The sequence below is a fragment of the Palaemon carinicauda genome, chromosome 11, assembly GCF_036898095.1.
Source record: "Palaemon carinicauda isolate YSFRI2023 chromosome 11, ASM3689809v2, whole genome shotgun sequence".
In the NCBI taxonomy this organism is placed as follows: domain Eukaryota; kingdom Metazoa; phylum Arthropoda; class Malacostraca; order Decapoda; family Palaemonidae; genus Palaemon; species Palaemon carinicauda.
The window spans coordinates 1542380-1555950 of NC_090735.1; the positions used below are offsets into that span (position 1 = coordinate 1542380).

General features: G+C 46.7%; 1 protein-coding gene across 1 annotated transcript in view; it reads right to left on the bottom strand.

Annotated features, from left to right (window-relative positions):
* Positions 1-220: 220 nt before the first annotated feature.
* Positions 221-13571, bottom strand: part of Prosalpha3 (proteasome alpha3 subunit) — a 90246-nt gene continuing 76895 nt past the window's right edge. Inside the window, exon 5 of the mRNA XM_068382868.1 lies at positions 221-639. Coding sequence (XP_068238969.1) covers positions 352-639 — 288 coding nt within the window. The 3' untranslated portion in view covers positions 221-351. The remainder of the gene's footprint in view (positions 640-13571) is intronic.

Consider the following 13571-nt stretch of genomic DNA (forward strand, 5'->3'; position numbering starts at 1 on the left):
GGGGAGGAAGTACACTTGATTCCCCCCTTACCAGTATTTCAGGGCCTTCAGTCGGCAGTTAATTTAGTTTCTGCTTATATCTTAGGTTTCTAACCTTCTTTTTGTGTAATTCAAAGTTAAAGATTCCTCATTACAAAGTACTTATTTTGAAATGGATCAATATACTTGATGATATATAATTCAACCTCTATATTGCTAGTAGGGACAATAAAAATGTTAATGGTAGTCAAGAGTTTAATTTATTTATAATAAGCTTTGCAAAAATGTTTAAACGAATACAATACAGTTCACATCCTTTCCTCAAAGATTTAGTTGAAAAACAATATAAAGCTGAATCCTATAAGTGCTACCCTACTTATCTGAAGACTTCCCTGAACCAGATGCTTTTTCTTGTTTAGCTGCTTCTGCCTCTGCTTCCATTTTATCATGTTCTGCTATTAACTTGGTAACATCTTCCACAGTTAGAACGACCACCTCGGTTTTGTTGTCCTTCCTGATTAGCGTGGCCAATTCCAATTTCTCGGCATTCAACTTATTCATATCAAGAGTTTTGCTCAAGACCTTTAGAGCAAGCAATAAAGCGCTGTGCAAGTCAGTTTCACCTTCCTTATACTCTTGCTTCAAGATGGACACTGCTGCCTGAAACAGAAAAGTGAATTACAAAACTAAAATACTTATAAGCAGTACTTAATACGATAAGATAAAAAAGAAAATTGATATATAATAAGGTTATCTTTGACATTTCTAACACAATGTCATTTAACCTCCAGAACCAGTTATCAATAAAAAAAAAGGAACATAAGAATATCACAAATTTCAAGTAATTTGTATTTTTCATAACTACTTATCTCTAACTACTTTCTTAGGATTATTTGGGATCTCCTCCCAACCGACCAGAATTTTGTGTAGTTTCCCCTATCTCCGTTTTCTATAGTGGGTCTCTCTGTAGCGGATGAATACGCGCCGAGGAGACCTGGGTCAGCGAGCAAGCGTGGCCAGGTCTCAGACACCAGTAAGTTTATGATAGATATGGTATCAAAAGTTCTGTAAGGCACTCGGGGCAGGATGGATAGGCCATAACCCGAAAGTAGTTCGAGGTAAGTACTGTTAGGAAAAATACAAATTACTTAAAATTTGTGATTTGTTCCAACACGGAGTACTTACCTCGAACTACTTTCTTGGGAGACTTATACTTTAGGAGGTGGGAGTGGCCTTTCAGACCGAGAGACCGGCTTGAAACGTGATCGAACCTAGATAGGAGGCTAGGTTCTTATGACCCAACACAGAAATGAGACTTATGGAAAACTACGCAAAACTACGCAAAAAACTAACTTAGTGTCTAAGTAACTCACCTCTGCAAGAAATTTCTGGCCTGGATGTCTTCAACTGAACGTGTTCCCCAAGGCATGGGACGGGATCAAGGGAAATGGAGGGGAAGTGGTAATAAAGGGAAAGGTAAGGAAGGAACCTGTGTCTCTTGGACTTACCGTCCACGTCTTCCCGGGGCTACAACCTTTAAATCTTCTGGAACGCAGAAATGACAGGCCCAATGGAGAGGCCGTCTAAAGATTTCCTAGAACAGTCCTTCAGGTAGTGCGCCGTAAAGGTGGACTGCCTGGACCAAGTACCTGCCTTTAGGATCTGGCCCACAGCCATGTTTTTCTGGAAGGCTAATGAAGTACTCAGGCCTCTAATATCATGAGGTCTCAGTTTTCCAGGAAAAGAGACTCCTGTCTCGTCATAAGCCCTCAAAATTACTTGTCGTAACCAGAAAGAGATCGTATTCTCGGAGACTGCCTTCTTCACTAGTCCTGAGGAGACGAACAGACTCCGAAGCTTGGACGTTCTTTCCAGGTATTTTCGTTCAGCTCTGACTGGACACAGTAACAAGTCCTTCGGGTTGTCTGAACGAGGAATCGCTGGCACTGAAAACTCCTCGAACCTAGGGCCCCAGGGTTCTGAGTTTTGGCTACAAAATTGGGTAAGAACCTGAAACTTGCTTCTCGCCAACCTTTCGTGTGTGAGACGTCGTAGGACAACCCATGTAGCTCGCTCACTCTCTTCGCCAAGCTAGGGCTAAGAGGAAGACAGTCTTGAGGGTGAGCTCTTTGTCCAGAATATACTTGAGGGGTTCGAAGGGAGGCTCCGACAGGGCCTTCAGAACTCTGGCCACATCCCACTGGGGCACTCTAGAGACATGGGGGGAACACGATTACTCAAAGGTCTTAATGAGCATCGAGATTTGCCTGGAAGTCCCTAGATCAATGCCTTTTAGGAGGAAGACTTGGCCCAGAGCTGCTCGAACACCCTTGATGGCTGGAATCGACATACCCACGTCGTCTCTCAGATAGACTAGGAAGTTGGCTATCTTATGAATGGAGGCCTCCAACGGCCTGATGTTCTGTGAGGCGCACCATTTGGTAAAGGTGGTGCACTTTGCTTGGTACACCGTGATAGAGGATTGTCTAAGGTACCTGGACATCCTTGCTGCGGTCTTCGACGAGTAGCCTTCCCTCTTCAGGAGCCGCTCGATAACCTCCACGCGTGTAGGCGGAGGGACCGAGGGTTTTCGTGAAACCTTTGGAGGTGTGGCTGTCGGAAGGTCCAGACAGGCCATGGTGGGAGGCGCGCCAGTTCCTTTAAGTCCGCGAACCATTCTCTCTCCGGCCACCAGGGCGCTACCAAAGTCATCCACAGGTTGTTTGCCCGCCTCACTCTGTTGAGGACTTGTCTGAGCATCCCGAAGGGCGGGAAGGCATATATGTAGAGGTTGTCCCACGGATGTTGAAAGGCGTCCTCAAACGCTGCTGCTGGATCTGGCACAGGAGAACAAAACACGGGGAGCTGTGCGTTGAGTCTCGTGGCGAAGAGGTCCATCACCGGCGAGCCCCACTTCTGGATGACCGTCTGAGCCATTTCTGGGTGTAAGGACCACTCCAACCCTACTACTTGGCCCATCCTGCTGAGGCCGTCGGCTAGAAAGTTCCTCTTTCCTGGAATGAACCTGGCTGTGACCTCGACCTGTTTCTTTGAGGCCCATTCCAGGAACTGCGTCGTAAGACTGCACAGGTCCTTCGACTTCAGTCCTCCTTGCTTTTTCACATAGGCCACCACCGTGGCGTTGTCTTACATCAGAGCCACAGTGTTTCCCCGGAGTAGATGGACGAATTCTAGGTACGACCTTTGCACGGCCATCAGTTCTAGCACGTTTGTGTGAAGGGTCTTTTCCCCAAGGGACCACTTCCCCTTCACTGACTCGTTGATGCGTCTGTGAATAACAGCATCTCCAGAGGGTCGCTCACAAAGGTCATTCCCTTGAGGGTGTTTGTCCTGTCGTGCCACCACTTCAGGACTTCGTTTGTCTCCCGGGGACACCGGAACTATTTTGTGTGGGGACTCCCCTGGGGTCCAGAGCTCCTTTAGGTTCCATTGGATTCCCCTCAGTTTGAGCCTCCCCCGGGGGACTAACTTCTCCGACACGAGGTGGCCTATCAATATCTGCCAGTCTTTGGCTCTCCTCGGCTGGTCTGCTAGGAAGGGTCGAAGTATTCGATCCAGATTGTCGAGCCTCTCTGAGGAGGGGAAGGCCCTCACCAATTGGGTGTCTAGAACCATCCCCAGGTATATCATCCTGGTGGAGGGCGTCGGCTGCGACTTCTCCAGGTTGATGGTGATGCCCAAGTCCCTGCAGAACCGTAGAAGCTTCGCGCCTTGCTCCCTCAGTACTCCCTCTGAGGCTGAAAGTAACAACCAGTCGTCCAGGTAATGAATCAGGCGGATGCCCTGTTCGTGTGCCCAGACTGAGACTGTTGTGAAGACTCTCGTGAAGACCTGAGGGGCTGTCGACAGCCCGAAGCAAAGAGTTCTGAACTGCAGAGCTTGGGTACCCCTATTCACTCTTAGGAACTTCCTGCTGGAGGGGTGGACAGGGATTTGAAAGTAGGCATCCTTGAGGTCTAAGGACATCATAAAGGCCCCTTCCCTCAAGGCTGCCATCACTGACTTTGGGGTGTCCATCTTGAAGTTGTTCTTGCACACAAACTTGTAGAGGGCTGACAGGTCTATGACCGGCCTCCAACCCCCTGTCGCTTTCTCCACCAGGAAGAGTCTGCTGTAGAACCCCGGGTAGGGGTTCACTACCAGCTCCAACGCCCCTTTGGCGAGCATGGCCGACACTTCCTCCTGTAATGCCGCTCTTCTTAAGGGGTCCTTGGGCGCCAACCACTCCGCATGTTGGTCCGGAATTAAAGGGGGCGGTTCCGCTAGGAAGTGCAGCCTGTACCCGTCCTTCAGTACTGCTACGGTCCACGGATCCGCTCCGTAGTCCCGCCAAGGCTTTGGCAGGAGTAGGGGGCCTCTCTGCCTATCTTCTCCTAGAGGCGCGGCTGGAACGTCCTCTAATGGAGTTGGAATAGGAGGGCCTAAAGGATGCTTGGGGGGTTGAACATGGCTTGGTGGAAAGACACCGACGGGGAGTCTCTCCTCGGTTGTACTGGCGAAGAATGGGACGGGTGAGGAGCATCTGAAGAAGGTCTCCTGTCAGCAGGGTGTCTAGCAGGCGGGGGTCTGGGCTCTCCCGCTTCTTTGAGTTTCCTGACCCTCTCCATCACCTTCTCGACCGTCTTCAGGGGGAAAACAGACTCGCCCTACACCGGCGAGTTCCTCAATGTCCTTGCTTCCCGCTCGGGTAACCTACGCAACAACTTGCTCAACACTGTATCCCATTTCCACAGGACCCATTTGGCTGCCTGTGAGAGGGATTGAAAAGAGAGAAACTTCAAGGCTTTTCCTCCAGAACTGATCAATTCCCGTAACAAGGACTGGTTTTCAGGGACGGAGAGGTCGTGGGAAGCCTGGAACCCCACCAGGGTGCAGGACCACCGGTCCAACCAAGAAGAAACGTTAACTAGATCTTGGGCCATATCCTCCATCATGGAGGCTTCCGCAGGCGAAAAGCACACCGGAGCAGAGGATGCCCTGTCTTCTGCCGTTCCGTGGTTCAAGATGGCGATAGCTGGCTCGATCGTACGGGGACCTCCTCGACGACCATCCGGGACGTAAAAGCGTTTCTGCGTTTTAAGTCCCGGAAGAAGTTAGGAGGCACCCTGACTCCAGGGGGGGGTGTCCACTTGGCTGGATATGAACTTATCAATGTGCTCCATACCCAACCTCACATACGGTGCCAGAGGGAGGGTTAGGAAAGGCTTTTGCTGGGCTGGGTTGTCCACCAACCTGCTCAGTCCAGGGAGCCAGGCCTGTTCCGCTGAGGGCTTAGGCTCGTCCAGCCTGTGGTGGCGCCTTATGAGGGCCAAGACTTTCCGGTAGGAGGAGATGTCATCTGAAAAGCACTCTCCTCCTTCTATGAGGCCCTCCGTTACCTGGTCATACGCATGGGAAGCCTCGTCGATAACGGAGGGAGCCGCGTGGGAAGATATAACCTTCCTCTCATGCCGAACCGACACTGGTGCGGCGACTTGTAGAGCGGGCGGATTCGCTGGGATGGGAGTAGCCGTCATGTGTCTACTCCCTCCCGCGGAGCCGCGGGCTTCCCGGAGCTGCTGGCTGGTCCTGCTGCACGGGAAGAGCCGTTGAGGAACTGGAAGTTGGGTCCATGCTGCCGGACCGGAGCAGCAGCTCTTTCCGCTGGGCGGATGGAGCCGGTGCCTTCGCGGACTTATGTTTGGAGAAAGTCACCTGGTGGGACGACTTCTGACGATGGTCGGGTCTACAGGAGGAGCCGTGACGAAGAGGCTCTAGGGAGCCACCCGGAGGTAGCCTTGAGAAGTTCGCTCCGGGGGATTGTGACTTGCACCTACTTGTCCCTTGAAGAGGAGCCCTCTTGGACTTCTTCCTAGAGGTTTTCGCTCGTTTCCTTGAGTGGCGAGAGCGAGAGTGGGATCTCTTCCTCCGGGACCTTTCCCGTTTCCTCTTCGAGTCCCTTGGGCCTTCATCTTCCGAGGAGAATGAGTCCGACAAGGAGGAGAATGATGACGGGGAGGAAGACGAGCCTGCTGAGTCCACTGATACATCTAATGCTGCTGGGGGATTCTCATGTTGTTCCACTGGCGAGAGGTTGAAAAAAGATGGGCGGAAGCGTTGACGACGGCGCCAGGGGAGACCGAAGAGCTTTCTTGGGAGCGAACCAGTTGTCAAACTCTTCCTCTGGTCTCAAGGGCGACCTGAAGGGCGTCCTGGGGGTCGTATAGGCGGTGGAACCGGAATTCGACGACCTTGCTTCTTTCTCCGCTTCTCCCCCCAGTCGCTGAGACACCTGAAACACATACCCACGATGCGGGCGAAGAGGCCGTAGCGGCCTTCCCCCACATCGGATCTTCGGCCGAGACGGGTTCTGTGGGCATCAGGATCTCGTTTCCCGCCCCTCCCTCAGGCCCCCCACATGCTTGAACCGACACAACATCCCCCACATGCCTGAACCGACACAACATCCCCCACATCAGGTATATCAGACTCTTGGGGAAGGACAATGGGCCGCTTCCCCACAACGGACTTACCTCGTCCCCTACTCTGGGTAGGGGAAGGCGGAAGGGAACGCCTCATCGACAGGGCATCGGGCGACGCTAATGGCGAGGAGATGCTAGCCTTCTTGGGCGATCTCTTGGCTGCCTTTTTTTTCTTGGTTCCGTAGAGAACTCACTGAACCAGGGACCAAGACTCGCACTCCGGACACATGGCTGTAGGGGGAACAAACACTGCCCCTACACGAAGAACACAAGGTGTGAGGGTCGACCTCCGGCTTGGACAGAAACGCATCACAAGATTTACCAGCCATAGGCCCGGGGCAACGACGAGGATGCTCCATAATAGAACACTAAAGCACCAAACAACACAGGCACACAGAGGAAAGAGGTGGATAAGGATGGGGTTGAACACGTAGGTACCGCGTGGAGACACAAAGGGTTGCACTGGGTGAAGAGAGCGCGGTGAGATGTTAATCACGATGCGACCAGAAACTTACTGGTGACCGAGACCTGACCACGCATGCTCGCTGACCCGGGTCGCCTCAGGGCACTATTCATCCGCTGCAGAGAGACCCACTATAAAAAACGGAGTTAGGGGAAACTACACAAAATTCTGGTCGGTTGGAAGGAGATCCCAGATACTCCCAAAAAAGTAGTTCAAGGTAAGTACTCCATGTTGGAACAACTAATGAATTTGTACCAATATTTTTTCAACCCAAGGTAGTTTACATAAAATTCCGCCGCAACACTTCTCACATGAAACTGGGTACATTCTCTACTAAATGACTTTCACGGCTACTTATTTTATGTGCCATCATATTGATGGGTCAATAATTTTGGCAGCAGTAGGTTTATTACCTTTAGTAAACTGAACTTGTACTTAACTCGCTCAAGTCATAAGTATTATTAATGGTAAAATCTTTTCAAAAACACAAGACCTGCTGTACCAAGATTCAGCCAGTATGTTTGCATTAAGTGTTCTCAATTTGGGCATTAATGAATACGGACTACAATCTCTAAATTGCTTTACAAGTAAATATTTTTAATAAATACCTGAATGTATATTTTATAAACCATTGCTTACAGATTTGCTGTATTTCTAAACTATATGAACTTTGAACTAACCTTAGCTAATATTTTGTACAGAAATAAAATACTTGAATTTAAAAAAAAAAAAATTTTCTTAGATTTATAAACCTCAGTCATTTAAATGGTTTACTTGTGGCAAAGCTATTACGGCCAGTTAATGAATTATCAAAGGTTTGGCAACCTGGTATGTTTGCATCCTCCCTCGTATCCAATAGGTTTTTTTTTGTTGCTCATGGCTGGTATGTCACTATAATTCAAGTCGGGACTTGCAGGGTGGATGTGACAGGAAGTAAACCTTAATTTTAAGATTTGTAGTTTGTTCCTACGCAGATTCAAATTCATTTGAATGGGGTCTCTTCCTGAAGTAGGAGGAAGCCTCCCTGAAGAGAAAAGATTCTTGCTAGCCCATAACTCAGAATGTTTTTGTCTGGACCTGATAGAGGAGCAAAAAACACAGCATTCTTGCATCCCGTGACCCATGGATATCCAAATGGGTCGCAGCCCGAAGAGGAGATCTAATCATGAAGAACAGCCATAGGCAATTATATAAATAAAGGATTTGATGCTTACAAGTATTCTAAACACTAAGGTGTGATTAACGGCAAATAGGTCCGATCAGTGTTGTCACTCCCATGGGAGATAGATACTACCCATAAAGGTGCATAAATGTGTCCAATCAGTGTTTTCACTCCCAAGGGAGATAGATGAAGAAGAAAAGAAGGCTAAACATTCAACTCACAAAATAGGAAGTAACTGATAACCGACACAATGCTAGATGTCACGCTGGAGTTGGTACTCTACACCAACTGCTGAGCAGACCATGGGTCCAATAGAAAAGGTATAGAAGGACCTATGGGTTCAATCCTTAAGGTAATCAGTAAAGGTCATCTGCTTTTAACAGACCTCTTCTCCAAGTACCTGTCCTAATAAGTGGTTCTTGCGGAAAGTCATTGTGTTGCTGAAATACCACAAATATCATATGCTTTGGGAGGGGCCCCCAGTAGATAATTCTCCCATAGATTGATACATTCTCTCTGTTGTCTAAAGTAGGAAAAAAGTTTTTCTGACTAGTCGTCTTTTAAGTTGAGGTAAAATGTTCTTGCAGGACAGTAGCACTGTCCACATAATCAGTTATTGTACCTCCTGGATTGAAGAAATGGAAGAGTCAAACCGATGATCGTTCACAGCTGGATCCTAGGTGGCGAAGCTCACTCACCCTCTTGGATGATGCTAAGGCGAAGAGGAAGACTGTCTTAAGTGTGAGGTCTCTGTCTGACACTTTACTTATAGATTCATATGGTGCCAATTTTAGGTTCCAATAAACCTTAATCAAATTCAAGGGGGGGGGTTGATTTCCCGTGACAGACAGGACTGCTCAAAACTCTTCGTCACGGTCGTAAGCTTCCATTGAAGAGGTAAGGTCAATTTCCAAAAATTCAAAAACCTGACTCAAAGCTGAAAGATAGCCTTTAACTGCTGTGACTGAGAGAAGTTTCTCCTGCAGGTAAAATAAAATGTCTACTATTAGTGGAATAATGGCCTTGAGTGGAGCAGTGTTCCACTGACAACAGCAATCATTGAAGAGGGACCACTTAGTATTCTAAAATTCCGGTAGCAGACAGCACTGTTGTACCTGCTGAGAGGAGGTTTTGGAACCTGTCAAGTAGTTACAGCCCTTCTTAAAGCGGAAGTCTGGCTAGTTCTCTCAAACTTTTCTACTGCTGCTATTACTTCTGTGAGAGGAAAAGTGTAGGGTGGGTATGCGCATGCCCCCTGTTAACAAAATTTCTTTCGCCTTGATAAGGCAGGTAATTTCAAAGACCTACCTGACCTTAGAGAACTCTACGAATTGGGAAACTTTCTTGTTCAATAACAATGTGTGTCTAGCTTGATTTAAAAAAGGCACGTCAAATTTATGTATTCCGAGGCTCTGGGAAGTCTGTCAATCGTGCAGTGCCTACCTGAAACTTGGAAGCTTTGTGGTTCACTAAGCCCATCTTTACACCAAATCAGGCACATTACTTTAAAAAAGTTGGAGGCCTCCCAAAGGGCCTGATGTTGGTACCTCTTAAAGGGGAACTCCTCAGACAAACTGTTGCTTCTGTTACTTGTTCAGGAGCTCTAGTACTCTCTCACCCTAGAAGAACTCCATTCCTGTTTTGAAAAGAGTTGTGGATTTTTCACTTTTTCTGGAACATCTTTCCTCTCACGTCTGGTTCCTGAAGCATGAGATGACGCCATAAAGCCAAACAGAAAGGGTTTTGGTTAAAATGAGTTCGAGACTAAAGATCATAAGAATGAAGAGGTTTCATCTCCTTCTCTGAACTTAAAACCTATAATAAGAACAAGACCTATCTGGTGTATCCCACCATGACTGTCTTTATCTTAGTGCAAAATAATATGGCAGGAAGTCCAACCTGTCTCTTAGGAGGAGGTTGGCCCCAAGAGTTCATAACTGGTGCGATAAGAGGAAATAGATAATACAGGTCTGCTGTCCTTTTCCTCTTCAAATTCTGTGCCTATTTTGGCTTTGGTCCAAATTCTCTTTAAGCTATTTCAATTGATCTAGGGACAACATAGTCATAGATAATTTAGTATTACCATTTCTAAAGGGACCTAGAAAGGTATAAGTCGATCTAATGGAGAATGGTATACTAGTCCTAGACACCCCAATACGTGTTGTAGTCACTCGTTACATAGTGGCCTCGTATTCCACTTGCGAGCGAGATGTTATGGCAGTGAGTACTTGTTTGAGTGTTCCAAGATTAAGACACGATAAAAGAATGCTTGTCTGTAATTTTCTGGGGAAGCTAGTATGGAACTTGTTTGTGGTCTGCAGGTGCAGGTCATTCACACTTGGACAATATCACCAAACCTGTAATTTCTTATGAGGTTTACCCGACATATTTGAAAAATAAATAAGCTGATTGCTTCTTTTTGAGGGGAAGATTCACCTTTTAAGACCCCTAGGAGTAAGGGATAGGTCAGCCTCGTTATGAGAACAGATAGAAGAACTGTATGTACTTCTAACAAAAGCTTCCTCTACATCTGGGGAAATAGGTTGATCTGCCGGCTTTTTGCACAGAGTCAGAGTCAATGGAGAGCAACAGCTCATGAAAGGGATGGGATACACTTGAATTGAAGAACTTCTACAGCCCAGGGATCTAACTCACAAAAGAATTACCACCTTGTCCAGCAACATTGCAGACATCCCCCTATTGGTGGTTAGTTGGGGGTTTGCCATCCCTAACAGGTATCTCTATGTCCTTGATTCCTACAATTGGAGGGAGGTCCCTTGTGATGAAAGTAAGTCAAGGGCTCCAACTGTCTTCTATACTGGGGGTTACTGTCTAGTTTTGGTAACAAACAACAAGGCGGAGCTTTTGGGGGAGGGGGGATCAAGATGCTGCAGCTCTTCTTGGTAAGCCCTCTCACATTTCTCCACCACAACCACTACTTCTGCTGGTGGGAAGAGTGTTGGAAGGTCTGTAATATTAGAGTCCCTTTTTCTATGAGTTGTTTGCCTTAGGAACTTCACAGTTACTACATCCCCCCCTTTTATGTGCAGTTTCCTTAGACAAAGGTTATCTGATGCAAGACAAACTCTAATGCTTTCGCCTCCGATCTGACAAGATCTTCATATGGCTTTCTCAAATTAGGAAGAAAAATATTTTATAAAACTGAAGTATGAAACTGTTCCTGACAAAAAGTCTAGGCAGGAGCAGGCCTAAAGAGCAGACATCACAGATGCTTCTCAATTCAGCGACTAGGTACCACAAGGACAACGTTCAAGGCCAAACCAGGTTCTCATACATACTTGAAAAGTCCTCATGATCACAAAAAACTGAAAAAGAAAAGTATAGCGGTCGAGCAAATCTGTTCTGCACAATGACCACAAGTGAAGTGGTGCACCAACCCACCACAAATGGAAACATATGCTGCTAGACCCCAAAGATTTTATTTCTCGTAGCAAAACAGCAATAGTGTGTAACAATATAAATGACGATGGGTTGTATACTCGTGGAAACAAACCATGTTCTGGGTTAACCACAAGTAACCGGTGGTCAGTTTGTGAGGATGGTGATGAACCATCTGACCCTTAGGCCATAAACTTAAGCCATATTTTGAGTTTTGTGGTAGTCTGTTACCAAACCCCAGCAAAATTTGAGGGATGTACAGAAAATATCAATTTACATTATTTTAGATACTTTAAAAACAACTATATATAAAGATAATGTATGCAGTAAATAACCTCAAAAAATGTTATTTTCATTAGTAAAATAAATTTTTGAATATACTTACCCAATAATCATGTAGCTGTCAACTCTGTTGCCGACAGAAATCTACGGTAGGGATACGCCAGCGATCGCTATACAGGTGGGGGTGAACACCACAGCGCCATCTGTGGTCAGGTACTCTAGTACTTCTTGTCAACACCACCTCAATTTTTTCCTCGGTCCACTGGTTCTCTATGGGGAGGAAGGGTGGGTCAATTAAATCATGATTATCGGGTAAGTATATTCAAAAATTTATTTTACTAATGAAAATAACATTTTTCAATATTAATCTTACCCGATAATCATGTAGCTGATTCACACCCAGGGTGGTGGGTGGAGACCAGCATACATGTTAACACAGAAGCTAAGTATCCCGTATTTTATTTTATTAGTTATTCAAAAATAACATAAAATATATAAGTACCTGGTAAGGAAGACGACTTGAACCATTACTCTGCCTTTATTAAGTACGTCTTTCTTACTGAGCGTAGCGGTCCTCTTAGGATGCTGAACGACTCTTAGGTGCTGAAGTATAAAGGGCTGCAACCCATACTAAAGGACCTCATCACAACCTTTAACCTCGGCGCTTCTCAAGAAAGAATTGACCACCCGCCAAATCAACAAGGATGTGGAAGGCTTCTTAGCCAACCGTACAACCCATAAAAAGTATTCAAGAGAAAGGTTAAAAAGGTTATGGGATTATGGGAATGTAGTGGCTGAGCCCCCGCCTACTACTGCATTCGTTGCTACGAATGGTCCCAGGGTGTAGCAGTTCTCGTAAAGAGACTGGACATCTTTGAGATAGAATGATGCGAACACTGACTTGCTTCTCCAATAGGTTGCATCCATAACACTCTGCAGAGAACGGTTCTGTTAGAGGGCCACTGAAGTAGCCACAGCTCTCACTTCAGCAAAGCAAGGTCTTCTTCCTTCAGATGAGAATGTGCTTCCCTAATCAGGAGCCTGAATAGGTAAGAAACTGAGTTCTTAGACCTTGGAAGAGAAGGCTTCTTGATAGCCCACCATAAGGCTTCTGATTGTCCTCGTAAAGGTTATGACCTTTTTAGATAGTACCTAAGAGCTCTAACTGGGCAAAGTCCTCTCTCCAGTTCGTCCCCCACCAAGTTGGACAGGCTTGGGATCTCGAACGACTTAGGCCAAGGACGTGAAGAAAGCTCGTTTTAGCAAAAAACCGAGCTGCAAGGAACATGTAGCCGTTTCAGATGTGAAAACTATGTTCCTGCTGAAGGCGTGGATCTCACTTACTCTTTTAGCTGTTGTCAAGCACACGAGGAAAAGAGTTTTTAATGTGAGGTCCTTAAAAGAGGCTGATTGGAGAGGTTCAAATCTTGATGACATAAGGAACCTTAGGACCACGTCTAGATTCCAGCCTGGAGTGGACAACCGACGTTCCTTTGAGGTCTTAAAAGACCTAAGGAGGTCCTGTAGATCTTTGTTGGTGGAAAGATCCAAGCCTCTGTGGCGGAAAACCGCTGCCAACATACTTCTGTAACCCTTAATCGTAGGAGCTGAAAGGGATCTTATGTTCCTTAGATGTAACAGGAAGTCAGCAATCTGGGTTACAGTGGTACTGGATGAGGAAACTGCATTGGCCTTGTACCAGCTTCGGAAGACTTCCCCTTTAGACTGATAGACTCTGAGAGTGGATGTCCTCCTTGCTCTGGCAATCGCTCTGGCTGCCTCCTTCAAAAAGCCCCTAGCTCTT